This window comes from Hippocampus guttulatus, chromosome 10 (genome assembly GCF_054856545.1).
Source record: "Hippocampus guttulatus isolate MCC_2025c chromosome 10, RoL_Hgut_1.0, whole genome shotgun sequence".
NCBI classification, from domain to species: Eukaryota; Metazoa; Chordata; class Actinopteri; order Syngnathiformes; family Syngnathidae; genus Hippocampus; species Hippocampus guttulatus.
The window spans coordinates 1,969,019-1,996,190 of NC_141270.1; the positions used below are offsets into that span (position 1 = coordinate 1,969,019).

Below are 27,172 nucleotides of genomic sequence, written 5' to 3' on the forward strand. Positions count from 1 at the left end.
AGATAATTAGATGAATGACATTTTTTGTTTTATTTTGTGCTGCCAGTAAACATAACAGTGACACAATGAACAGTGATTCTTAGCAAGGCGGCGTCACTGCCGCGTTTGGATTAGAGAGGACATTTTTGGGAGGATATTGTGCCAGAACATTTGTCATTTTGTGTCCCGTGGCTGTGATATTTTGGCATCTGGGATCATAAGCGGGTGGCCTTATGTCTGCCTGGCAATGCGCCGGGAAACAGGTGGAAAAGGTCCAAAAGGTGCCAACTCCTTCACGGCCACCTGCCAACTCTGGAGCTGAGATTTTTTTTTTTTTTTGTCTCTCTGTAAATGTAGTGCTGTGAAGTGACGTCCACCTGCCAGCTGTTAGGCTCTGAATGGACTTTTATCAATGAAAGACTTTCCAACTGGCATCTTTTGAAATGTCGTCACCCATTGTGAAATCCTAGAAGATGTTTTGATACCACCACTGCCATCCACGTGCACATGTACCCAACCCACCTTCCTTACCCCCCCATCCCAATCCTTTTTTTTTCACCTCTCCTCTCTCCTTATCCATCTATCCTGTCCCCCCCGGCGGCCGCCCCATTGGTCCTCGCCTAGCAACGGCACCATCATTTGGCATAATGTGACACCCCCGATATAGGATGGGGGGGCTGCGAGTAAGCATCCCCCTCGGTGACATCACCACTTTCCAACGCTGGTGGCTGCTTTTGAAAAGAAAGAAAGCAAGGGAAGGGGGAGAGAGGCGAATTTAACGGGACTCCACTGGGCTCTGTGTCCCTGGAGGTTTTTCCCCACCCCCCTTTTCTCCCCTCCCACCAGCAATTTGCTCATATGGTCCCTAACACTCCATCTGCAGGTTCAAGACATGTGCATTCATTGTACTGAGGCAGGCTCACGGTGGCGTCGGGTGTGCACGCACAGACAACAAAGATGGCTGCCACGCGCTCCGCTAAATCTGCTTTGTCTGACGTGAGCACGGCGGCTCAATAGGACCTCTTTTTTTTTTTTTTTTCTTTTACTTTATTCTCTGGCGAAACAAATGCCGCCCTGGTCCTCTTGGACAACATTGGATAACATTTCTTCACAATCCGAAATGTTGTATTGACGTATCATTGATAGTTGAGCTACTCGGTAATGATATAACCACACATCGCATCATAGGAGGGCCTATTACTTGACACCCAGTACGTAGAATGATCGGGTCAACACCCATAGAACACGAAAACCAGTAAGCCTTACATTATCTGTAAATGAAAAGAGCAATCGTGAATTTGCCTATTTGCAGATTTTTTTAAAATTTTTTGATTGGGACGTAGCCTCTGTTATTTGCTGAAATGTCACCCAAACTCACTGTTTTTGTGCTCAGGCCAAAGCCAAATATACAGTATGCAAAACATTCATCCTGGGGCCAAGAATTTCATTGATGTGGAGGGAGGAGCTTCATTTAGTTTGGCCCACCGCCTTGTGGCATCTATAGGCCAGTAGAAATCTTTTTGGGTGGGATACAATTACTCGCATATTTTTCCATGTACTCCGTAGGAAAGATGAATGAATAATAACAACAACAGTTATACAACAAAAAACAATTGTCAACAAACAAGCAAAATAGCCATTATTTATATCTATCTATCTATCTATCTATATTTATTTATGTATTTATTTTTAATTATGAAGAGATCTCGTACATATATTTGGTGGTTCTCGCTGGTGACATTTATAAATGTGGTCCCCACAGAGCATGACAATGTGTTCATGCGCGCGTGTGTGTGTGTGTGTGTGTGTGTGTGTGTGTGTGTGTGTGTGTGTGTGTGTGTGTGTGCGCCTGCTGCCGTGCTTTCATTTCATTCATCCACGCCCACACACGCTTTAATGGAGACACGTGTGTAAGGTGGAGCCGTAAGGACCGTTTAGGAGGATGGAGTGAAACCGAAGGTGGTTGCCAAGGCAACCGCTCCCCTCAGACCCGCCCTGCATTCTCTCTCCTTCCCTCCCTCCCTCCTTCGTTCCGTCCACCTCTGTGCTGGCGATGCTCACGCCGCACTTCCCTCCAACCCAGTTTGTCCTCACCTCTCCACTCACGCTGCCACCCCGCGAGGAGGAGGAGGAGGAAGAGGAGAAGACTACTCTCCATCACTTTGAAGTCAAGAAGAAGAGCGCGAGCGGACCTTAGCCAGGGCAGCAAACACAAGGACAGACCGGGTACTCGCAGCAACCAGCCAAATAGCGAGAACCTGCGCTTCTCCGTTGTCCTTTTCAAAGGAGGGCATTTTTCTTCCCTTTCCCCCCCTTTCCTTTTCTACCCCGATTTTTCCCTCTGGGGTCCCGGGTGTGTGTCCTCCCCACCACCCGCGGCCACCGTCATCTAACTTCTCCGGGACCTCAGGTGAGGCGCGCGTGTTGCAAGCGCCGTCGGCCATCATGGCTCACGCGGCCTCTCAGCTGAAGAAGAATCGGGGGGAAGTGGATGTGAATGCGTTGGAGGACGAGAAGGAGAAGCGGAGGAAGAGCAGGAGAGCCACGTCCCGGGAGCAGAAGAGAAAGGTAAAGCGGCAGGAGCGGGCCGCCGCTGCCGGATGGCTGCTCGGAAGGCGGCGGCGGCGGCGACGGCGGCGGCATCGCTGGAGCGTGACTCTCTCGCTCTGCTCTGTGTGTGTGTGTGTGTGTGTGTGCGTTGGAGTCTTGATATCAGGTGCGCTTGGAGGTCACCTCAGCACACGCGTGGACATCTCAACACGTCTTTGCCAATTATATAATGTGAATGCCACGCTGCCCGTTTCAAGTCATTGCTGACCTTGAGTGTATGCGCGGGTGGCTGGCTGGCGCGCTCTTCTCTTCTGATTGTGACTGTTCTCATGCGGTCATCAAAGTAGGGTTTCCCAAACTTTTGCCAAAATAGGTCGCGCGCCATCAAAAATGAGCGAGACACCCTTATGGCGCAATTGATTATTTTTTGCTGAGATTCGTCTGTGGTCGCAATCAAATTAGAAGTCTATCTTTTCCAGACTAGCATTTTGGTGTTTTTTTTTGCGGCTGCATGCAACTTGCCGGCGTTTAAAATGGGCCTTTTGCGCCGTTGTGGGTGTGCACAGAGCCAAGTTGATTTGCCGCGAATTGAAGTGACCCCCCTCACAAATCCTTTCAAATTAGCATGCGTTGATAAGAAGAACCTGATTTGCTCAAGTCCAAGTCAAAGCGCACCGAGCACGTTTATAATAAGTTGAAAACTTCTTATCAGGCTGGAACGCTGTCCTTCGATAGACATGGAGCGTCCACAAATATTTGTACAATTGTCATTTGAAAGCATTGTTGTACTGTTGCTATGGGTGTCCTCTCAGGGGCTGAGACATGACTTCTTGGCTAGAACGCACTTCAATCACCGGGGGGGTAAAAAAACCGGCACAGATGTAGTTGAATGGGATAATAATAGCAGCAAAATCCTCTCCCGCTGCACGTGATTTTGTGAGCGAGAGTGCTGAGTGGATTTGTTTTTGCAGGTTCGTTCTGTGTCGATACGTGTGCGCGAGCGCGCTTGTGATGCACAGACAGCCATGTATAATGCATCCGCGGCTGATTTATTGATGAGCGCGCTTTTCGTAGCATGGAGAGGAAGCACGTGGGGGCCTCCTCTCGTACACAATACGGAAAGCCGCTCCGGCGCCTATTTGACGTCCTTTAATGACCAGCTGACGGTCAAAGCGCTAGTCCGCGCTCTTTGTCTTTGCTAGTCAAACATTTCAGCATACGAGTAGAACGACTGTCATACAAATGATGTTTTTTTTGCCATGACTGTACGACATATCCGCTCAGTCGAAGAAGACTTTTGCGAAAGGGACAACCAAATATTACTCGTGATGCAAGACTACGAGTGCTGCTGAGGGTCCGCGATTCTCCTAGTGTGTGACACACGTTGCCTACTAGATGGGACTAGTTGGATCAAATTGCAGACTAGTAGGCCAAAAGTAGCATTACATTAGTAGCGAGGCCCGTTTGATGGGTGATGTACTCGTAGACTAAATCTTCTTACGTGTTCAGACTCACTGGTAGCTTATAAGTTTGCCAAAGAATGTACATTGGAAAAATAAAATGACGTGTGGACAAAAATAAAATTGTGTAAATTCAACAAAAACCTTGTTTCGATGGATGTCAAGAATCCTTATTATTATCGCCATCATCATCATCATCATCATCAAGTCCGATTGCGCATGCATCCAATGTCTTTGATATTGAGTCCGTCGGAGCGTTTATTTTTCAAAACAAAAAAAATTTCACACAGCTTTCCAAACACACAAAGATTTTGTTGACAAGGCATGACCGATGCTTACCCGTAAAGATCGCTTGACGCAGTTGTCACTACTACCGAGTCGCATGGAGTCACCGCGAGGGATCCTGTTGGTGACATTTACTGTACTCTTCTGTGCCCGGGGTGGTGGTGGTGGAGTGAGGGTGGGGGGGGGGGGGGTCGGTTTTAAATTATGCTGCTGGCAATGTTATTTGACCTCAGCATAGACAACAAGGGAACAAGTCATCAGGGCCCACATCATTGTCACCGGCCACTACATTAGGGACAGCGGCACCCTGATATTGCCCTGGTATTAAGAAGTGAGCATTGTTATCTTAATACGGGGCACCAATCGGGCACAGCTTATTATATTGATGCCGATGTTGTGACTGGGTCGCTTATCCCAGCTGAACACGAGACAGAGGTCAAAAATAAATCGACAAAAATGACATCGGTGTCCTAAAAACAACTGCCTACCTTCGCCTTTCAGTCCGCTAGCTTCAAAGTAACGCTGTAACCCTTGAAGCGGTGCATTGAATACAAGCGATGTAGCAACACACGTAGACAGTTTGTAGACGCATTGTAACGGTTAGATATGCTTTCACCTTTGCGTTTTGGGGAAAGGCTGGAATGGATGAATGGCATTTCCATTCATTCCAATGGAAAAAGATGATTTGGAGAAAAGTGTTTTGAGAACAAGTAAAAATCACATTGACAAAATTCCCCCGGAATAAAAATTTACTGGAAAGTTTCTGGAAATTTTGCTGTCCAGGTCAAGACCAGTGTGGAGTTCCTATTTTTTTTTTCCATGCCGCTGTGATGCGCACGTGTACATTAGACCTTTCATTTGAAGTCAAATGACGGATCCACATCCTCCCCTATTCATCGCTGCCTGTCCTCTAAATTAGGGCCTCTAACGACTTTCAAATCTGCAAAATCGGCAAATTTTTAGCTGACATATGATTTTATTATCATTCCCTCCTCGTCAAAAAAGCCCAGCTGATTTGAAACATTGGAATTGGCATCTGACGACCCCCCCTCCCCCAAAGAAAAGAAGAAAAAACACGTCAGTCAGGTCCTACTTGAAAGCATTTGGTCCATTATGTCACCTTGACTTGGCTTATTATTAGCTCCGAATGTTCCGCGGCTGATGCTGCTCCAGAGCAAAGTCGTCCGTCGGCTGAGGAGCAGAGTGAGTGAGTGAGTGAATTTGTCAGTTGTCGTTGGGGAAAAAGAAAAAAATAAGTTTTAATTTTATACGTAGTTTTCTGCTTCCAACTCTTTCTGTGTCCTTAATGAAGGCTGAGGAAAAATGCGAGCACAAGCGCAGTGGAAAAGGCCCATGTGAGACGAATGGAGGCCTGGATGGCAGAGGCCAGATATTGAGCACTTTAGTGTGTGTGTGTGTGTGTGTGTGTGTGTGTGTTTGTAAGAGGTATGGAATATCCAACTTGAAATACAATTGGTCCAAAATCCTACCGAACACAATTTTTTTGCATGTTGCCTTCACTTAGCTTGCATTTTTTTTTTTTGATGGCTAGCTTGTAAAAATGCTCATGAGAACGGGAAAGCCCTCGTGTGCCGTTACAAAAACTCTCCAAGCAGCTTTTTTTTTTTTCTTCCCTTGTAATGACATTTACTCGAGCCAGGAGTCCCAGAGAGCGCCCTAAGCGGAAGGATAAATGCTAAGCTTACTCCCCCCCCCCCTCGTCGTGCCCAACTTTTGCACAGAAAGAACACGAGCCAATGGGAAAATTACATTTCGGGGGCCAAGTTATTTAATTTGTTACAGCTTAATTGATCTGGTCTGAAAATAGGTTTAAGATTGAGTTCAAACTTTGAATTTTGATTTGATCCCAATCAAAGGCCTTCGTCAAAAATGCACAAAGTAAACTTTGTCGAGTTAAACTGTGTGTGTGTGTGTGTGTGTGCGTCTATGTGAATATTCATTCTTTTTTTTTTTTTTAACTCCATTGCAGGCTACTATTGTTCACATGTTCTCTAGGGAGAGGGGGGGGGGACCACATCTTGTTCAAAGGATTGTTGTAATTATTGATCCCTGTCTTTTGGGGTCCCTTGGCATCTGTGCGAGTCTTCCAGTTGCAGTGGCGTGAGTGCATTGAAGAGTCAGTCACAAGGAAAAGGACCAGAGAAGAAGAGAGTAGATGAGCACGAATACAGAGCGAGAGAGAGAGAGAGAGAGGGTAAGCCTAAAGGTCGTTTGAAGGTGAGAGGTGTCTTTTCTTGCGTCTCCTCCTCCTCGGCGCCACGTGCGAGTGCTCAGTCCGCGTGCTCGCTCCGATGCTTGCCCTGATTTCGGAACCGGTGGATGTTAAAAGAAAAGGTGATGTAACACAGTGACCCGTCTTTTGGGGAACGAGCGTGTTGCAGCCCCCCCCCCCAAAAAAATTCAAAGTTTATGATTTATTTGCTAAAACCAATAACGCTTTTCCACTTTGAACATTCAATATCTCGTGTAGCTTCCTTTTCGTCCTTTCACACGCTAAGGAATTACAGGGGGCCCGACGGGGGCGAGGTAACCCAAATTTGTACTGAAGGTGTGGAAACAAAATGTTCACGACATTCCTTCCTCGTTGTTGCTACGTAGATTTCACCTTGACATGATTAACACATGCTAATGAGGACGACGGCTGTACTTTGTAACGATGTCATGATGGCGACGAGATGTGGGGAGGGAGGGAGGGAGGGGGGCCCAAGATGGAGCGAAAAGACGAGCATATCAGGCAAGCGCAAGACCCAATGAGGCGCGCAAGAGATGCCAGTCGGGTAGGAATCGGAACCTCAGTCGCTCCGTTGACTGTACAGGTGCACCTCAATCGATTAAGAATATGGCGGACATTTTCATTTAGTTCAAAAGTGAAACTCGGGCTCTATGGATTCGATGAAAACGGGGAAAATGGCCAATTCCAGCATGGGTTCCATATTTGAAATGCATTTTGCTTGCTTCTTTTGTCATATTCTAAATTCTTGAGGTAGGTAAATTGGGGATTTGTTGGCTGCAAGCTACTCCCGTCAAAAGTGTGAAAAGTAAAATTATAACGTGTCACAGATTGTGTGATGAATCTGCGGGCTCGCTTTTTATAGACGGTCCTTATAAAGCTTCGACTCCGGCATGCGCTGAATTTAAAGCGATTGAGTGGAGCCGTTTTCAGTGGAGTGTTCACTCCCACAACGGTGCAGACGCCTCCCTATGGCTGCAACCGTCTACGAAAACACCAAAAGCAAAAAAATTCCACCACCGCGCACGGTTAGAGTGCACGAAAATGGAGCCCTTTTAAGTTTGGCTTTTCGAACTGAACAACTGAAATACGGCAAAGGACATTTTCCACATGGAAAATGTCATTTATTTTCCATGTGGAAAATAAATGACTTCTCATTTATTTCGCTGCACGTGCACATGGAGGCAAATCTGTTCCTGCGGGGAAGGTCATTCGCTCCAACGGGCTATTTCAAACCCCACGATGGCTTACTACTCTATATCTATTTTCAAATTTCAGATACGATACAGTAATATGATCTTTTCTCCATTTTTTTGAAGTCTGCCACCGTGGCATGTTTGCGCACGCATGAATGGGCGGTGATGCGTCGAGATAAAGCTCATTTTACGCACACGCCCTCGCGCACCCCTGGGTCTGCCCCCTCGGGACTCGCGCCTGCTGGGCTTGATAATTACAATTTTCTTTCTCTTTTTTTTTTTTTTTTGCTCCCCCGTCACCACGCTGCCGTGTCCCGGCACCTCGTCCCACTTAACCACCTGCCACTCTGATGTCGCAGGCACAGATAATAACCATAATGCAGCCCGCCACTCTGTAACTGAACTGCAAATTCAGTCAAGCCAGTCGGCGGTCACATTCATGTTGTAATTTCACCACCATTTTTATTTTTTTAATGTACAGTATGTCTGATTTTAGCGGCACTTCAGCCATCCGGGGAAGGGCCTAGTGGTGGCCCCCCTCGATTAGCCGGTGGTGCAGAGGAAAATATTCTGCGTTAGGACAGATCGATGGTACTCACACCTCTTCACAGTCGGTGCTCGCGCGTGGCCGTGGCGTTGTTGTCGGCTTGGGGGAGGATTGAGAAAGTCGGCGTGGGTGTGTGTTATGGGGTGTCGAGAGGGAGAAAATATTCATCATCCTGCGCCTTGCTCTCAAATGAAATTCCAAGCACAGACACTCCCCAGACCAAATGGAAAGTACCTCGTTTGAACCCCGCATGACCTTTTTTTTTCTGTATTAAAACAAATATTATCAAAATGTGAAGCGCTATAGCCCTAATGTGCAGCTTTCTCATAACACATTGGGTGTACAGTATATGTGCTTCTTATGTTAAAGGCAACAACAAAAAAAAAAAAACTAACAATCCCCCCCCAAAAAATCCATTGCACCGTAAAAAGGGCAATTTAGCACGAAAAGCTACCCTTCATATTTGTATTGAATTATTTTCACCTTCACAGCGTGGCCGTGGTGTTTTGTGTGCGCCGTCGCAAGAAGTAATCAGATTTGTCATCTGCTGGCCGGCACAGTATTCGAGTTGCGCGTCCTTAAAAGCACGCACAGGCCTCGTGCAACAGGAACTAATCCAGCAAAATGGCATCTGGCGGGGAAAAGGTTGATCGTAGCTGTGAGGTGGGATTGGTATTTTTCGTTTTAGCACCAGCTATGTGATCACGAGGGATGAAAACAGGCCTTTGCGCAGATCGTTTGGCGATATTTTTTTGCGGGTGCGCTGAATAAATGCCGTGCCGTCAGTGGAATTATTCACAAAGCGCTTCAATTGCCAAACGTGTTGTCAGAGAACATAACATACTGAAGGACGGAAGAGTAGGGTGTTATCAGTACATCGCGTGACATTGATTGAAATGATCAACACTCTTTTCCTCCCAGATGTCAAATTTATGCTAGCATGAAAACGAGTGTCGCTGAAATAAATCTGCAGTGACCAAAAGGTATTCTTGGACTTGACTCGCTAACCGTTGGAGAGTGAGCCTAGTTGTGGTTTAATGACGCTACGCTATGTGCTCTGCTTGAACACGTCGTTAATGTTGACCCCTCAAGGCAAGAACATTAATTCAGGGAGGGGCTAGCCCGCGTTTGACGCTGCAGCAGCTTAGCGCCGAGCTTGTTGGCCTCGCCAGGACTTCACAAACTTCGCATGGAAATCCTATGTGAAGAAATGCTAACTTCTGTAGCCCGTGTTAGCTTGGGTTTTAGCTTACCCTTTGAGAGCCCGAATATCATTTGATTTTCGCTAATCGTCCAGCACAGATAGAGAGTTGTTTCAAAGTTGTGTCCTAAGCGTGTCACTTTTGTTAACGGTCAGCACGTCGTTTGAATGTGACGCACGGAGACAAAACAATTTAGAGTTTGACGAGTTGGTGGTGGCGTTGCTGCTGACAAGGTGGCTGTCATGGAGTCCGTGTTTGTATAAGAGTGTGTGTGTGTGTGTGTGTGTGTGTTGCTGACGGGCATGCTGTCAGCTGTGCGTCAGCTGCGTTGACACTCATAGCGGACTTTTGGTGGGACCTTGCGAGCAAAAGCTTAAATGCGCTACGGGGGAAAACAAACGCGTACAAAATGAAGAGGTGCTTTTGTCATTGACCAATTTCATTAGACGCTCATTATCAGAATCAGAATCATCTTTATTGGCCAAGTATGTAGAACACACAAGGAATTTGTCTCCGGTATAACACGCTGCATTAGTATCATCGTAAACAACAAATCATGGAACCATTTTAGAGTAACCGGTAGCAGTATTTGTAGTACAAGAAGAGTGACTACGTCAGTGACTGTTTAAGGAGTTAATGGCTAGAGGGAAGAAGCTGTTTAAGTGTCTACTGGATTTGGTGCGCATGGATCTGTAGCGTCTGCTTGAGGGGAGTAGCTGGAAAAGGTGGTGGGCAGGGTGCGGGGGATCCAGGAGGATTTTCCGTGCCCTTGTCTTGATTCTTGCAGTGTGCAAGTCCTCAAGAGTGGGTAGGGCGGTGCCAACGATTTTTTCCGCCGTCCTAACTGTCCGTTGAAGTCGGATTTTGTCCTTTTTTGTGGCGGCCCCAAACCAAACCGTGATGGAAGAACACAGGATTGATTCGATGACTGCCGTGTAGAACTGTCGTAGCACCTCCTGTGGCAGGCCATGCTTCCTCAGCAGCCTCAGGAAGTACATCCTCTGCCGGGCCCTTTTCAGGATGGAGATGGTGTTGACTTCCCACTTGATGTCCTGGGAGACTGTGATTCCCAGGAACTTGAAGGTCTCGACGGTTGACACGGGGCAGTTGGATAGTGTGAGGGGCAACTGTGGAGAAGAATGTTTCCTGAAGTCCACGATCATCTCTACAGTCTTGAGCGTGTTCAGCCCGAGGTTGTGTCGGCTGCACCAGAGCTCCAGCCAATACTCCACTTGTTGGCGGTACGCAGACTCGTCGCCGTCTTTGATGAGACCGATGACCGTGGTGTCGTCTGCGAACTGGATCTGTATTATTCGAACATTATTTAAAAGCCTCTTCTTTGTTCTGTCATTCTTTCGTTGTTTCTGTTGTTTATTTATTCAGTTGGTTGTTCATTCGACCTCACGGTAGTTTTGGAATTTGAATCTTTGTCACCCTGTCGTTTTGTTGTTCTCTCAATCTGTCCGCCGTTCTGTTGTCGATTGTGTTGTTTAACATCGATTGTCTGTTTTATGATTCGACAGTATCGTCTTATGCTTTATTGTGTCTATCGGTCAATACCGCCTTCGTTTCTAGCTAGCTATCATCCGTATCATCCGATAGCGACCGTTAGCGGTTTTCGCTGAGTTTATCCCACAAAGTTTATCGCTCTCTTTGCTATCATTTGATTGTATTTTCATTCATCTTTCGTATCATTTGAAAATATGGGCCAGAAGCGTTCGTGTGATGGATGGTTAGACACGCGGTGTCGGAGAGGGTCAGCCAACACGTCCTCACGCAGGGCGGGCAGCGGCGGGGTGGACTCACAATCGTGTCACTCGGAGATTTTAAAGTGCGGTGCGGTCATCGCTCTTTTAAAGTAAAAGTGCTGCCGCTCGCAATATAAATTGTCTGTTGTGCATGAACGCGATGTCCACCTGCCACAAGCTATTAGCTTGACTTTTAACACCCAAAAACGAAAAAGAGGATCATGTTAACGCTCACACACAGGCACAACATTTGGCGCACGAAAGGCGAGCCAAAAGGAGAGCTGTATTCAAAAAATAGGCCTTTGCAAAGATAAAACAATGAACTGACAGGAATAAGATGAGGGGAACACCCGGTGAAAATCTGTTGTGTGAAGCAAAATTCCGTCATTACAACACAAGGCAATTACAATGACATTGTAAAAAGAACATTTTTGATGATCATTACTGTTGGGGACCTTCTCTGCCTCTTTCTCAGTGCGCAATTCTAAATTCGGATATTACCAAAACCCATTCAAAAAGAATCCGTTAAAAATCTGCAACATAATGGCTGTGCGAAGCGCAAACGATGAAACGCAATGTGAGGTCGGCGCTGACGACGATGCTCATTTGAGGTATTTATTGAAAGCGATTTGCGGTTGCATTTCGCCAAGATATTGCCGTTATTGATCAAGTCGTGCTCCCGAGCGCCTTCACTTCTCCCCAATGCCGTCATTCTGTCCTTGGCCTGGCGTCAGATGGATGAGAGCACGTTCCCAAAATTGAACATGTTGACCCGCCACGTGTATGTTTGCTTTGCGCACTGGCGAGTGTGTGCGCGTGTTTTTTTTTTTATGTGTGCATGTTTGTGTGTAGTGGGATGTCCGGGAGGGGTGGTGTGAGGGGGGGGGGGTTGACAGATGGCCCCAGTCTGGTGCTCCATACCTGCCAAAGGTCCATTGAATGTGGTCAGCGCACTTCTTCCCTCAGCTCGCTTCAGTCCAAAGCAATTTTTTTGTGTGTGTGTGTTTCGGGAAGATTTCGCGAGACACTGCAATGTTACCGCAGAAAGTGCGTGGCCATGGCTGCCGTTTGTTTCAGTGATTCTCAAAGGCGACGTTCACACTGCAGGGCATGATGCCCAATTCCGATTTTTTTTTTTTTTTTTGGAATCGACATCTTGAATATATCGTGTTAATATAGTGGCGCTCGTGGGATGTGGGCTCCCACTGGTGGTCAGAGATGGAATCACAGCCGAGTACCGTTCAGTTGTGTTGAACGTTTCACCATAAAGACAGTTGTCATTTCATTGGTTAACCTTGAAGAACTATTGAATAGTTACGATGATCCAATTTCCATGCAACTTCTATGGGCAATACAATTATTTGAATTATTACACCGGTGCGCTCATTTCAGAGAAGCAAGGCAACGTTTCTAGATTCGTTTTTTATTTTGCCTTGATTCTAAATCCATCCTCGTTTGTCTGCACACATCCATGTCTGATTAAAGTTTGCTGTTGACCGGCGTTAGTTAAGTACAATTTTTTTTTTCAATTTTCCGATATTTAAGATAACCGTTAATTCTCAAATTTGTGTATAAAATCACAGTTGCTCCCAACAGAATAACTTTTAGGAGTAAAACATCTGTCTCGTTTTTGATGAACACTTACACCTACTATGCCGCCGTATTATTGTGTTGGTATTAATGGTGGAACTTTGAGAGCTTCGTCAATTTTGTAAGTGGTACTTGGTGTAAAAAAATATATATTATGAGGAAAAATGTATCGCTTGCATCGGCTTTCCCCACAATATGAAAATGACATCTGCCCACTTGGCTTTTCTTCTGTTTTTGTGTCTCGAGAGGAGGCTCCCCTGTGTGGAGAGGCATCACACACACACACTTGCACACACACACGCACAACTATAAATACCTGCAGAGATCACGTGGGGTTACCCTTCCGTGAAGCCACCAAACATGATTACGTTGCAAATGATGACATTAGAAGATCATTGAGCGGTTTCATTCCCCCCTTCCCCCCTGCCCCCCCCCCTGTCTCAACGCTAATAAAATTACGGGCAAAAAGGACGATATTCATTTAAAGGATGTTCGAATGGCGCTCATTGGATGTCGAGGAGTGAATGTCTCCTTTTCTGAAGAGAGTCTCCAATCATGCGTCAAAGTTGAGAGTTTTGGTGCTTTCCTTTTAGTTGCGCGTGTATCGTTCCAAACTGAGGACAAAGAATATATGCGTGCGCAGCATCCAGACTGCAGATGAACGGCCTTGCCCGAGGCCGCCGCTGGCTAATATGACCGCATACACGCTCCATCATTTCACACTTGATTTGATCAACCGATATTTGCTCCTTTAAAATCGGCAAAAATCGCTCAGTTTTGTTGAACTAACACATTGCACCATAGGACAAAGATAATGACATTTAAACATTGCCCCTCCCCCCCAAAAAACATCGCCTTCCTCCAACCTCCTCCCAAAACAAAAAAAAGTCAAATTTTGGCAGATGTTTTTTTTCTCCGTCGTCAAATGAAATGAATACTAAAGGACAAAATATTGTAAAACGATGACAATTCTTGACTGTTGTAAGCATGAAGGGACCAAAAAGAAATGATTTTATTCAATATGTATTTGTTTTTAACAGGAGAAGCTCATTCGCACCTCTTGCAAAGATTTGGCTCGGTCTCCGTCCCTACGATGCGTGTTCGACGTAGATCAGTTGATTTGGTTTGCTGCATTTTTGGGTCTGTCCTCGATTAAGTGAAGTTGAGTGAAGAAAAAAAAAAAAAAAGCCAAGGTGGCTGAGCATGGCCTTTGCCGGTCAGCGGCCTGTGATGTCCAAAGTGACCACCAGAGTCCAGTGTTTGACTGTCGAATGCTCTCAGAGGAGTCATCACTTTGACTTGAAGCCAGATCAACCTCATCAACCCCTCAAAAAAGAAAAGAAAAAAAACCCCCTCCTCAACTCTCCCAACTCAGCAATTTCTCTGAGCTCATTTATTTCACTGCTACTTTCTCCCCGCCGTCTTATCCATGCTTCATTTATTTTACTTCCAAGGGGTAATTATTCCGCGGGGCGGTTGTGTCGAATGGCTGCCTTTAAGGGGCGTGGCCTAGTGGGTAACATCTGCGGCTGGAGTCGAATTAGCCGCCGAATTTAGTGTGATGCGCTTGCATTTGGAGTTCCTCGGGTACTCTGGCTCCCTTCTGCATTTCGGAAGCCCCCCAAAAGTTTGAGCGGCCGTTTGGCCCCCTCCCTGCATGTTTTCCATGTTTCCCTCCTTCATCCCACCTGTCAAGTGGGATGTTGCCCAGCTCAACGTCAACCTTCAACAGGATAATTGGGATTGGAAAATGGCTGCATGGATGAAACGCAATCCAGGAAACTGAACGTTGTCCAACTTCAACAGGGGTGGCGCTAGGCCGGGGCAAGTTGGGGCTATAGCCCCCAGTTGAGCCCCTCTAGCATTTTATTGGATAAAGTATGTTGATAAATGATTTGTCTCCCATAAAAATTGCTCTAAATTATTTTTACACGTCAACAAATCTGAGGTCAACCAGCATGTACATGCCGGCACGTGTCTGCGCGCCTTCCCTCAGCGGCTTCCACGCCTCGTCCTCCTCTTGTCCCCCCCCCCACCCCTCTGATGGTTTGGAGTCCCAGGTGACGGGAGGGAAGCCATGTCCTTGAGCGAGCGCCGTGCAGCAGAAGCAGTAAATCTTTGTGTGTGTCTGTGTGCGTGCGTGTGCAGCGCACACGCACTCATTCTGATAGCCTGCATGCAGATTGAGCAGGGCGAGATGCTTTAGCGCCCCCCCCCCCCCCCCACCCCCATCTCCACCCGAGATGGTCGAGCTTGTCTTTTGTTATGGTGAGAGCGAGCGGATTAGCGCAGGCGGACACAGCCGTTGGATTTAGAGGCAGGTTGTGACAAGCTGCGAAGAGTCCTGCAGCAAAACGCTCCTTCCAAGAAATATTTGTGCGCCATCTGATTGCATTGCCGTGGTGGAATTCGGTGCACGTGGATCACGTTTTTGATCTAATGATATACTTTGTAAAGACATTTTTGGAGGGCGTGTACATTTTCATGCCAGAACTTTACCACAAAAAATAGAAAATGAATGTATCTATTTTGATTCAATTTTATTGACTTGAGCAACACTTTTTTTTTTTTTTAATGGAAGGAACACAATTTGCCAGTAAATGACACCAACATAGAGCGCAAAACGCATCTTAAAAAAAGTGCCAACTACAGCCGAGGAGGACCGAGCTGACGTCAGATTTTGATCGCCTGAAGTATTGGTATCGGCTGTTTCCACGATTACCCGATACATTCGAATAAGACAAACTTCTACTGGCCTGATGCTCATAACTGGTAATGTACTCGCCCATTCCTAATAGATTGAGCACAACTGTTTATAATTGTCGTTCAATTAGATTAACAACCCAAAAAAAAAAGAGAGCAAACAATTATAGGACAGCAAAAAAACAAACAAACAACAAAAAAACATGGGTAAAGTTTCGGCATAAAACCGTTCAAATCTCCCGAAAATAATGCATTCTCATCTCATTTAAAATGCTTTTTGGACAAAAACAGCAATGAAATTGTTTCCCCAAATCGTTCAGCCCAACTAACCACCAGCATAAATCTCACAAAATGCTCTCGACAGCCGCCTCAGAAGGAGTCAAAGGTCTAAGCAGGAGTGTCCGAGCACGGAGTCAAAACACATCGTTTTCCTCAGAAGTCGTCCTTTTTCTGCTGTGGCCTTCCCCCGTCGCCATGGCAACCCTGCATTCTTTTTCCTTTTTTATTTATTTTTTTCCAAATACAAGCAAGGCTGCTCACTGCAGCGCTAGCATGAAGGGTGTTGGGGGGGGGGGGCTGCCAACCACCAATCACGCGCCCCAAAACGCCTCCTCGGGAGTCCGGAGCATCTGCGTCTCCCTCGGTCAGCTCGCAGTCTCCTTCCAAATGTCTCACACTCGCGCTGACTAAGAGCGCTGAAATGTACCCGTGATGCAAGCGGCGCCTTTCCGCTGGAACACGGGAGTGGATGAGTGATGGGCCCAACAGATAACGCGGCACGTACAAGCGAAAAGGTCAAGAACCATTGAGCGATGGTGCGTTTCGTTACGATTTGAAGCAGATTGGGTTACTTTGACCCAAGGTTGGGTTCATTCTTTCGAGTTGGCAGACGTGTAGGCTTGATAATTGCATTTGGAGGTTTTTTTTTCTTCTTCTTCTTTCTGTCAGTATTCAAGTAAATGTAATGTAAAATTTCTTTACCTTTGTACTTTTACTTGAGGTAAAGCGAGTCACATCATGACATGGGAGCCTTGAGATAGCGGTAACCTGATTTTTTTTCGAGCTCCAAGCTGTCCTTGGTTCTGTTTTTGAGAGCCATTTGGTGGTAGTGAACTCGACAATAAACAGCAGGGCGTGACCACTTCTTGGAAAAAGAGGCTTCAAGCTCTTCACCGCCACTCTCGCTGTCAAACAAAACAGACGAGAAGTCAATTACAGTACATGTTGCGTATTTAAAACAACCACGGAACCTAGCTTTAAAATCAGCGCTAGCATCAGGCTAACACTGGCTCATCAATCGCATTCGCGTCAAGTTGTTATAACCCGTTAAGCGTTTCATATTTGAACACCAATGGTGCAGCAACACATGCAGACAGATCATGCAAAAAAAAAAAAACCCCACGGGTCTTTATCAGCTGTGAAGAAAAACGAATATGACTTTTTCTTTGAAATCAGCCTCAAAAATATGTTGAGGCAAACTTAAAGCCACCTCTGATTAAAATCTGCTGCTGTCCAGTGTCATCGATAGAATAATCTCACCTAAAAAAGTTGGATAAGTGACAGTTTTAAGAAGCGGTTATATTTTTTGCAATCTACGTGAATCTGAGTGCCTTTTACTACGGGGTGAGCCGATTGTCGGCGTCTCTGTGGGGATGAGAGGTGGGAGGACAGTACGGGTGTGTGTGTGGGGGGGGGGGTGTCCCCAATACCACAGAGCGAGCCCTCCTAATCCTCCTGTTAAAGTGTCCCCATTGACTGTTTTTCGGGTGGGGTAGGGGGAGGGTAGACACCCCACATGAAAGCGTCTACCGTTACTGTAATTTTTCTCTGTGAGACAACATCACCCCCCCCCCCCCCCCGAAAAAAATCGCTCGGCTTGCTCCCACTTGCTGAGTCCAGGTAGCGCTAGCGTACCGGACACACAGATGCACGCGTGGTCTTTGTTGGGGGAGAAAAGGGCTGATCAGCGGGATGACAAAGAGGCGCATGCTGAGGGAGGCAGCGAGAGTGGGAGGGAACGAGGGAGAGTGGGTGGGATCATAAAATTACGGCTGGGAGGGATGGACGTGGGTGGGTGGAGTGACACATCCCGCCGTAGTCATTTTGCCTTACGGATTTTTTGCACCGGGGTCTATTTCCAGCTCGTCTCGCGAGCCTCGCTTATCCGGGACCACAAAGACCCGTCGTCTTCCTCCTCCTCCTCCTCCTGCTCCTGCTGCTGCAGAGTCAATGAAGGTGAGGAAGAAAGGCAAGGAGGCGGAAAAGGAGGGGGAATCCGTCGCTGTCATGGTAAGTCATGGGGGGGAGGGAGGGTGTTCCCTCCACGCTTGAAAGGTGCGGGGATGGAGGAGGAGGGGGGGGGGATTTTATTTTTATTTTTTTGCAGAAGGGAGACTGCTTTGGTGCTTTGTTTACTCACCAGTGAGACCCTCTCGGCATCCTCCTCGTGTGTACTGTACCTCCTCCGCTCTCCCCACACCTCACTCGGCCGCGATGCAAAAAGCACCTTTTCTTTGTGTTCTGACGGCACTCGTGGCCGCTCGAGTGGGATGGATGCCCGCGAGAGGTTTTATGGATGAGTGTCCGACCGGTGACGGGCCGGTGGGCCGGCTGGTCTGCTCTTGGGTGGCGGGGCGGGATATAGTTCAGGTTTCACTTCTCTTCAGAGAGGAGAGAAAGCGACAGAGTGTAAAGAGTGAGAGACGATGGCTGTAGAGGAAGGTGCTGGCTTTGCAACGCGTGTGAGTAAACGCCGCTCGTTTGTCTTTCCCAAACTTGCGACGACCTTGAAAATGCAACACGGCACTCGGTGCGGCTCTCGGAGTCGGTTGCAGTCCAGCCGGCGGGTGTACCTAATGTTGTGGTGCTTGGTTGTGATATTTTGTTGTTGTTTTTTTTAAACTGCTGGGTTACAAGTGACGCCGATTGGGTGAAAGAGCTAAGCCAGCGCTGGGTCAAAAAGAGACTGAGCCAATGCTGCTTTTGTTTTGGGTTTTTTTTGTTTTTTTTTAATACCAAGCGCATTGGTCTGAGGATTGACAATGGGTCAAGATTTTGATCCAAAAGGGGGCAAAGCGACCCAGGATTGGGTTACCAGGCTACCAGTACGGCTGTGCTCAAAAATTAAACTCATTTTATTCTCAACATTCTCAAGGAAAGCAACATTCACGCACAATACGTTCAACACAACTCATCGATTTTTATCCCGCAAGGACCGGCAGTCGCTTGCAATCAGCTCCTTGCGTAAAAGTTCTTGCCCAGGGACCCAATCCCATCGTCCAAATTGTGAGAACCCGAAACGGTACCCGTTTGTTACATTTTATTTCATGACACAACGGGGCGGTCTAAAATGGTGAGCAGCTTCAGTGACCAATCTTTCACTAAATCTGCCTGGTCAAAATAATAAACCCAAGATCATGGCTAAAAGAAACCCAATCTGCTCAAAATCCACAGCTGCCCAACGAGTGAGTTTGGAAAATGTTGATGTTGTTGCCCTTTCCTAAAAAGAAACAACTAAGCCGACGCCGCTTCCTTTGAAGTTTGCTTCGTGTTTTGTTCCCTTCCTGTGCAGCGTGTGAACCGAGCGGTGAACTTTAAAACCCAAACTTTTGCTGAGTTCTTTCATCGCAAATTGTGATATGAGAAGAAATAACAGTGTGAGCTTTGCAAAGTTAGCGTTTGGCGCCAGACACCTTTTGGGGCCTGCCGCTGGGCGCCCCGGGCTTTTTTGGAGCTCTGCTCTGTGGTTTCTGTTTAGTCAGGACGGCGAGGGATCAAGTGAAACAATACAAGCGCTGCGGCCGGTCCGCTGCTTGTTCGGAACGCTCTCCGCTCAACCAGAATCGTCAGCACATGACATCGACCCTGTTTGTGCGCGTGTTGTTTGCACGCACGTTTGGCGGTTTCGCGCCTTTGTCATGCCACATACCAGCCTCAAAACAAGAAGAGATCTTTTTTTTTAACTCATTCACTCCCAAAGACGTTCTTAAACGTCTTTTCAGACTTGGTCTAGATTTGGCTGGTACTGAATGAGTTAAATATATGCCTGTACAAACATGGTTTATTCAATATGATTAAATGAAGTGGTCCTTCAGTGCAATTTTAAAAGAATAAATATAACATTTAAATACTTTTATTGAGCGAGAGCAAGAACAATGGATAACGCAAAAAATATTGTTCAAACAGTGTACAGAGCTCTCTGTGTTTACAATAAGCAAAAGCCTTTTTTTTTTCATCTCACACTATACATCAATGATCATCCCCAACGATTTACAGCTGTCGCTTTCTGTCGGCGTAACAAGCAGGATTGAAGGGGATTGGCGTTTAAAGATTCTTTAGCACAAACTAAAGTGACGGCTGTCCTTCCTGTTTTCAGTATTCTTCTTTAGGCAAATTTACACAGTGTCACTCCTAAACAAAGTGCCGCCATCTAGTGGTCGGCAGTGCAATTGCATCCGGAATAATGGCAGGCCGAACACAGCAGTTATGACTTGTACAAAAAAAAAACAAGGGCCAAGTATTAAAAATCCATCCCTCCATCCATGATCTGAAAGGTTTATCCCCACAAGGCTTGCAGCCATGTCAGAGCCTATTTTGGATATTAAAATACCATGAATAATCAAAGCTACCCCCCCCCACCCAATAAAAAAGTGTAGAATTGTGTATAGATGCCACAAGACAGCAGTTAAGCACTGAAATTGACACACTGAAGCATAGTAAGTCACAGTGTCCCATCACTGCTAAGCTATTTTTCGAACAGGCCCGCGGGCTACTCATGTTGTCCCAAGGGCTAGCAAGTACCCGCTAGCACCATTTTTCCTTCTTTTTTTAGTACAATGCACATTAATGAACAGAGCAATTCCATATTGCATCTGTTTACAGTGTCTCTTTCATCTTGCTCCCTCCCTCTTCCTCCTCCAGATGTAACTGCTCGCCCCTCCCCTCTCTGCTCACTGAGAAGTAGAGTAAAAAAAAAAAAAAAAGAGCGACTGGCACTAATTAACTTCAAAGAGGTGGCGCCTTCACTCAACTCTGTAAACTGCCAATCACACTGTTGGCCTGCTTGGAAGTCCCCTCAGCTCATTACCGGTGACAGACGTGTGTCTGTTCGCGCTCATTGAAACCTTGACTTTTGACAATCCCGGTAAACCTTCAAACTTGTATCGGTCCATACCTAGACATTTGCAATGGTTGTCCTCTGTTGTTTTCCCAAGTAGATCCAGGAAATAGAATCACTCTTAACAGCCCACATCTCAGGATGATCATTCACGATAACCTTTTCGCGACGTCTGCCAGTCGGGCCTTTTCTGACCCGCTGTCGGTTTCCTGCATGGCACTCGATCATGTTTACGCTCAAGCATATCACAAATGACATCATCATTAGAACATCCCAGAATATCCTTTGTCATGACACTCATCATCCACTTGGTATTAGTAGTTGTCGTGCTCGAGCAATAGTTGACATGTCAATGTAAAAAGTCCACTTTGCTTGTGCTTCCATTAAAAAAAAACAAAATTCTTATTTGAGACAAAGAAGTTGCAGTAATCTTATGAAGATGACATGGCCGCTGTTTAATCGGACGTGGGATGGTAAGGTCTCACATTTTCTGTCATTTATTTCCCCACAAATGAGTGACTCCCCCCCCCCCCCCAAACTCACCAAGCTCTATTAAAAATAAATCTACGCCGCTCATCTCTTCACGTCCTCCCCTCGTGTGTTATATTTCTCCCGCCGCCGTCTGAGGCTTAACCTATACTCTCTCGCGCCGCCATTTTCTTTCAATATCTGATCCTGCGAGGGGGGGGGGGGGGGCTTAGCGATATTTCGCTTATAAATCTGCCGCCCCCTGTCCTGTGTGAATCACCTCCATCTTGGATGGGCACATTTCCCGAGGGCGGCGCCATGTTGGTCACTCAGCATTAAGGGATAACGCCGCCGGATCCGCGACTTAAAACTATTTAATCCGCCACTTAAGCCGGTCACATAAAGAAGAAGAGAATAGAATATCATGTCGTCGCAGATCGGTCGCATGACGTTCTCCCCCCGTAAGCTAAGTGAGCTAACTGTATAAGCGGCTACGCGGCTTTCGACGCGTTTGGCCGACATCATCGCGGTGGGCGGCGCAAATGGCGACCCCCCCCCCCCCCCCCCCCCGCATTCTCACCTGCTTGCATACTTTATACTTCGGGGGCATGTTGTTGATCATGCGGGCAAGCTACGGCATAGCGCCTTCTTTCAGGCATCAGGACTGCTTATGTAAGAAGGACGACAACTGTTTGGATTTGTACCAGCAGATACACACACACACACACACACACACACACACACACACACACACACACACACACACACGCTCTGCGCAGATGTTATCCTGCATGGGAAACTTTGGCTTTAATAAGCAATGAATGAGGACAGAATAGCGCGAGGTCACCAGAGAGGCAATAGTTAAGGCTACAGTTAAGTATTTGGACAATATCTTGGACACTTTTGTCACAATCGATGTGAAAATGAAAAAAAAAATCTAACAATTTAGCTTCCATGAAAGATGTTTGACAAATACAAAGGAACTACCATGAAGCAATTACAGCTATTTTAGGCAGAGGACCTCCATTTTTAGGAAATGCTCCATTGGGTTGAGATGGAGTGACTGAGCTGGCCGTAAAAGAATCTTTTTTTTTTTTCCTGTGAGTACATCTGACGGTATCGAAGTCCAGGGTTTGAAAAGTAGTTGATGCTTTGCCAGGCCACCTTCACTTGTTGTTCGCATCATCGCTATTTGCAAATGTCACCGATCAAAAGACGACACGATGGCTTGCCGCTTTCATCTGTTGGCTGTCGACGAGTTCTCGGCGCCGAAACTGCAAATGTTGTTCAAATGACTCAACGGGGTTCTTTGCATCGCCTTGTTTTTTGATGTCATTAGCACGCACAACGGCTTCCTACGTCTGCTCACTGCTCCGTCTCTCTTTGCGGCCCAAATGGGATCGAGGCACGGTACGGGTCCGCGGACCGCTGGTTGGGGACCGGCTAAACTCAGGTGAACGACTTGGGGCCTTTTGAACTATCTTTCTGTCCATTTTTTGGGGGGGGGGGATTTAAACATAGCAGATGCTTTTACCAGACCTTAATTGCAGCCGCCTTGACCCGCTGCTTGTTGTTGGCTTTCGACCAGAGCGACATTCTCAGCTCTCCGTGTCAATCAAAACAAAGCAGTATTATCTTTGAACAAGCAGATTCCGCAGCTGGTCGTCTGGTGTTGCAAAGGCCATGAGATCCGACATGTCCCCTGGGATGGGATGTTGGGGTGGGGGGGGGGGGGCAATTTTTCTCGTTAGTGGCTGAGAGTGAGCTTCGGTTAAAAGGTCTCAGTAATCAGGAAATGACTCGGGGACAAATATTTTCCATTCGCAAACGAGCGCGATGCTCCGTTTCTTTTGTTGACTCGTTCTGTTTGTGGATCGGGCTCTTGCCGTCGGTCGTCGAGCAGGTTCTGGTGCCGAATAAGATTCTGGAATTCGGCCCCCTATTTGGTTTGGCGGGTCTCTGTGATGAAGCCGCGCCTCTCTCGCTCTCTCCTGCCGCGCGCAAAAAGGTGCGCGGCAAATGCAAGCGTGGCGCAAGCGCAGAGCGCCATCTTCAGTTTTTCAGCTGTTCCTTTTGGCTGCTCTTGTCGCACCCCCCCCCCCCCCCCTTCCCCACCATCCTCCCTCTTTCCCGCGCTTACATTTTCTGACAGGGGGGCAAAAATAAGCTTGCCTCATCATTTTATTTGAGTGTACAAGCCTCATTTTAGGAGGCAGTCCGGCACATTCGGGGGGAAGCTGCGGCCGAGAACTCTCGGCGTCAGGCGCGCGCCTCCGGGAATCAAAACACGCTTTGGATTTGAAGGAAGCCGAGTGTCCTTTGGGACGTGGCGGCGGACGCGCACGCTTGGGATGAAGCGACATGCCGGCGGAGCTCTGCCGGCTTCCATATGGCTTCGGTCTACAGGATGTTTTGCTTTTTAAATCTTCATCTGGCCAAGGCGGAAGAGGGAGCGCGTAGAGCAAACGCACGGACGCTAGCGTTGCTCTTCTTCTCATGCCCTTCGCATTGAGTAACGATGGCCGAGTTCGAGCGGGTACATGCAAATGCATATTTTTCTGTCCGCTGTTCTCTATTTTCGGTTTGAACTCACGATTTGCTTCTCTCTCTCTCTCTCTCGCTTGCCTCTCCGCAGTCTGACAGTAATGCCAGTTACTTGAGAGCCGCCCGGGCCGGGAACCTCGAAAAGGTCCTTGACTACCTCAAGTCTGGGGTCGAGATTAACATTTGCAATCAGGTGAGTTGAGCACACTTTACGATGATCGTTTTAATACACGGATGGGCCAAGCTGGTGGATTTTCTACGCGTATTCAACTTCCTCCTACATTCTAAAATCCAATTTCTTACGTTCATCGAAGCCTCTGAACCGGGGCTGTCCAAACTTTTTGGTTTGAGGGCTGCATACAGAAAAATGGAAGGATGAAAGGGCCACTTGAAAATCGTTCAACGTTTTGAAACACGCTAAAGTCGGTAAAGAAAGCAACTATATATTGTTTGTATTGTCGACTTCACAGGTATCAAACTCAAGGCCCGGGGGCCAGATCAGGCCCGCCACATCATTTTATGTGGCCCGCAAAAGCAAATCATGTGCGCCAACTTCCATGATCCTTGCTAAAATCTGCGGCAAAATGTCGAATTGTCACGTGCAATAAATAACGTTGAGACTTTGCAATAATTTTGTTCCGTGCGAACACTCACTGAAACAATAATTGTACAAACGATTGCAGTTGATGCGACTGATTTCAAAACCGGTAATCCATCAATTTGTTGTGTACAAGTAATAATTTCTAAACATTTATTTGGTTCCGCTGTCGCAACAGGACCTCCGATGGGAGACATCACCCCAAAGTGGCCCGCGACAAAAACGAGTTTGACAACCCTGGTCTAGTTGATGTCAAAGTGCAAGAAACTATGTTTGCCCCTAAAAGTGAATTAGTTATTCACTACAGTGTTTTGCTCTACGACGATTAAAAAAGATACTGCATACATGTATAATCGATGTTATGCTAATTTGCTTAGCAGTTGCCTTACGGGGATTACGTTTATTATTATTCTGCATAACGTAGGCGCTCTTGGGTAAACATCGACGTAAGCAGTGACGTAAGTAGCTCCTCCTACTTGGCTCTTTGCCGGTGGAAAACCAAACGGGTTCTTCGTAAGAACTTGTTAAGCACAAACTAAGCGCAGCACCACCACGAACGAGCACCAATTTTTTGTGAAGGGCGGGGGTGGGGGGTGGGCGGGTGGAAAAAGGGTCTAACAAGTTTTTTGTTGCCTTTCTCAGAATGGCCTGAATGCGCTCCATCTGGCCTCGAAAGAGGGCCATGTGGAGGTTGTGGCTGAGCTGCTGAAACTCGGTGCCGCCGTGGATGCGGCGACCAAGGTAAGCCGCGCTCTGCTCCAATCACCTCACGCGGCTCTGATGATTTAGAGCGCGACGTTTGCATCAGCGCACGGGCTGCGAGGCGTGAAAGAGTGCCGAGCTGCTGCAAGTGTGCAGCCTCTGCAACTTCATAGGCGGCGATGAAGATGATTTTTATTTATTTTTTAATGACTGGAACAGCAAATCCAAATGGTATGCATTATGGGAGGGGGTCTGCTCTTCTGAAGCCACTTTCATCTGATGCTAATAAACATTTTTGAGGGGGAAATATTATCCCCCATTAATGTCTGGCAGCCGCTTGCGTCGCTCCGCCTCTCTGCCGCAGGCTACAAGCATTCTGCTGACAAACACATCATGTGATGAAATATTCAAGAAGAAGGTGAGCGTCTCCCCAATTAAAGCCTCGCAATTGTGACCGTACCCCCCCCCCCCCCCCCGAGCGGTCCGATGGATTAGTGGAAGGTCTTGGGGATTCGTTGTGTGTGCTGTCAACACTTTTTTTTTAACTTAAGGCAGTCTTTGAGGAGGAGGTTGAAGCTATAGAGTTGTTTCTCGTTCCCTAATATTTTTATACGCTTCTGTGTTCGTGGTGATGTTCATCAAGCGCAACGTGTGCGACACCAACGATGCCAAATGCTCACTTTCCAGTTTGGGTATCGGCCCGAGACCGATATCGGGTGATATCGGTATCGGCTCAATACCGATATCGGGTATCGACACTTCCCCCATCCGTAATTGATATCAAGCCATCGTTAGGCTTTGAAGGACAATCTTCTCCCAAGGAAGTGGCCACTCAACTCAGAGATTTTGATCCCCCCCCCCCCCCTTCAGTATTGCGATTGTGATTTAATTTAAGTATTTTTTTTTCAAGCTGACAGCGGGATTTGCCTCCGTTTACCAGACACGTTTTCAGACCATGGCCGCGTCTTCGTGAGTTACGGCAGGAAGTCCCACAATGAACCGAGTCAATCAGGAGTGTTGCCAAGCAACGGAGGAGAGTCCCGCGCTGTACAGTTAATTCATAGGTAGCGGCGGGGGTTAGCTTCCCACGGTTCGTCGTAACGAAGGCCTATTCCCTATTTTGTGAGAAAAATCTAGTCGTTGTCATGAGGTGGACGTTATAAAGGTGTTCGTTGTCAGAAAAATCGCCAAATGAAAAATGTATGAGGTGAAATCGGGATTTTGAAATGTGAACGTTACAGCGGTGAAAACGTAAGCGGCGTACCTTGAAACAAGGTTTGACTGTATTTTGTGCCGTATACTGTACGTTTTGGGCCTTTGTAGATATTCAGTGCGCTAGAATCTATGCTAATGGTTCAACTGGTCTATAAAATGGATGGATGTTTGTGTACGCAAGTTAGACGTAAAGAACAAACCATTCCTTGGCAGTCATGGTGATCTCATTTCCTCGCGAAAGAACAAGGCCCACGTGTCACCTTCGTGCGACGTTGCACTCCATCACGTGGCTGGCGGGGGCAATCCACAGGGGTCGATTTTGCCATCACGGGGACGGCGCAGGTTCATAAAAACCTCGCGCGAGCATATTTACGGCCGTGGCTCGACAAGTGCTCGTTTCTGCGCGGGACGCGTGGCATCGGAAGTGACACGTTGTTGGCAGTACGAGCAGGCCGGGAGAGCTTTGAACGCCTTTGGCACTTCAGTGTGACTGGCGTGTCACCGGGATACTTGGATGCCGACGTGGATATAAACAGAATTGGCCGCGCGCACGCACAGACGCACGCACGCGCGCGGAACAGGTGTGTGAGAGCTTTAACAGCATTCCCGTGGTGGTTCCGTGTAATCCAGAAAGGAAACGCTGCCCTGCACATCGCCTCGCTGGCGGGCCAAACGGAAGTCGTCAAAGAGCTGGTCACCAACAGAGCCAATGTCAACGCACAATCTCAGGTAAGTTGTTCACCGCACACAAGTCACGGAAGCAAACAAAAAAACAAAAACCAAAAAAAAAACGGATGAGCAAAAAGCCCCGACGTGGCTTCCCTTTCACTCGCTCATCACGGGCCGGGAATCACTCAGCTGGTCGGCTCCTCGCTCAGTCTGGCTTGGTGCCCAGTAGGCTTCAACCTTTCACAGAGCCTGCGGCGTTAGATTTTACTGCCTGCTCTGTCACGTCAAGGTGAAGTCAAGGTTTTCATACTTTTTTTTTTTTTTTGGTAGTTGTTATTATTATACTGTA

General features: G+C 47.1%; 1 protein-coding gene across 3 annotated transcripts in view; it reads left to right on the forward strand.

Moving 5' to 3' along the window:
* The first annotated feature begins 1,909 nt into the window (after positions 1-1,909).
* LOC147198868 (ankyrin-3-like) overlaps positions 1,910-27,172 on the forward strand; it is a 73,494-nt gene continuing 48,231 nt past the window's right edge. For 2 of the 3 annotated variants that reach the window (XM_086121452.1, XM_086121454.1), the window contains exons 1-4: positions 1,911-2,547; positions 23,731-23,832; positions 24,880-24,978; positions 26,785-26,883. In XM_086121452.1, the coding sequence (XP_085977578.1) occupies positions 2,425-2,547; positions 23,731-23,832; positions 24,880-24,978; positions 26,785-26,883 (423 nt within the window). In that variant the 5' untranslated portion in view covers positions 1,911-2,424. Of the gene's footprint in view, positions 2,548-23,730; positions 23,833-24,879; positions 24,979-26,784; positions 26,884-27,172 lie in introns of all 3 variants that reach the window. The other variant, XM_086121451.1, reaches the window with a different exon arrangement.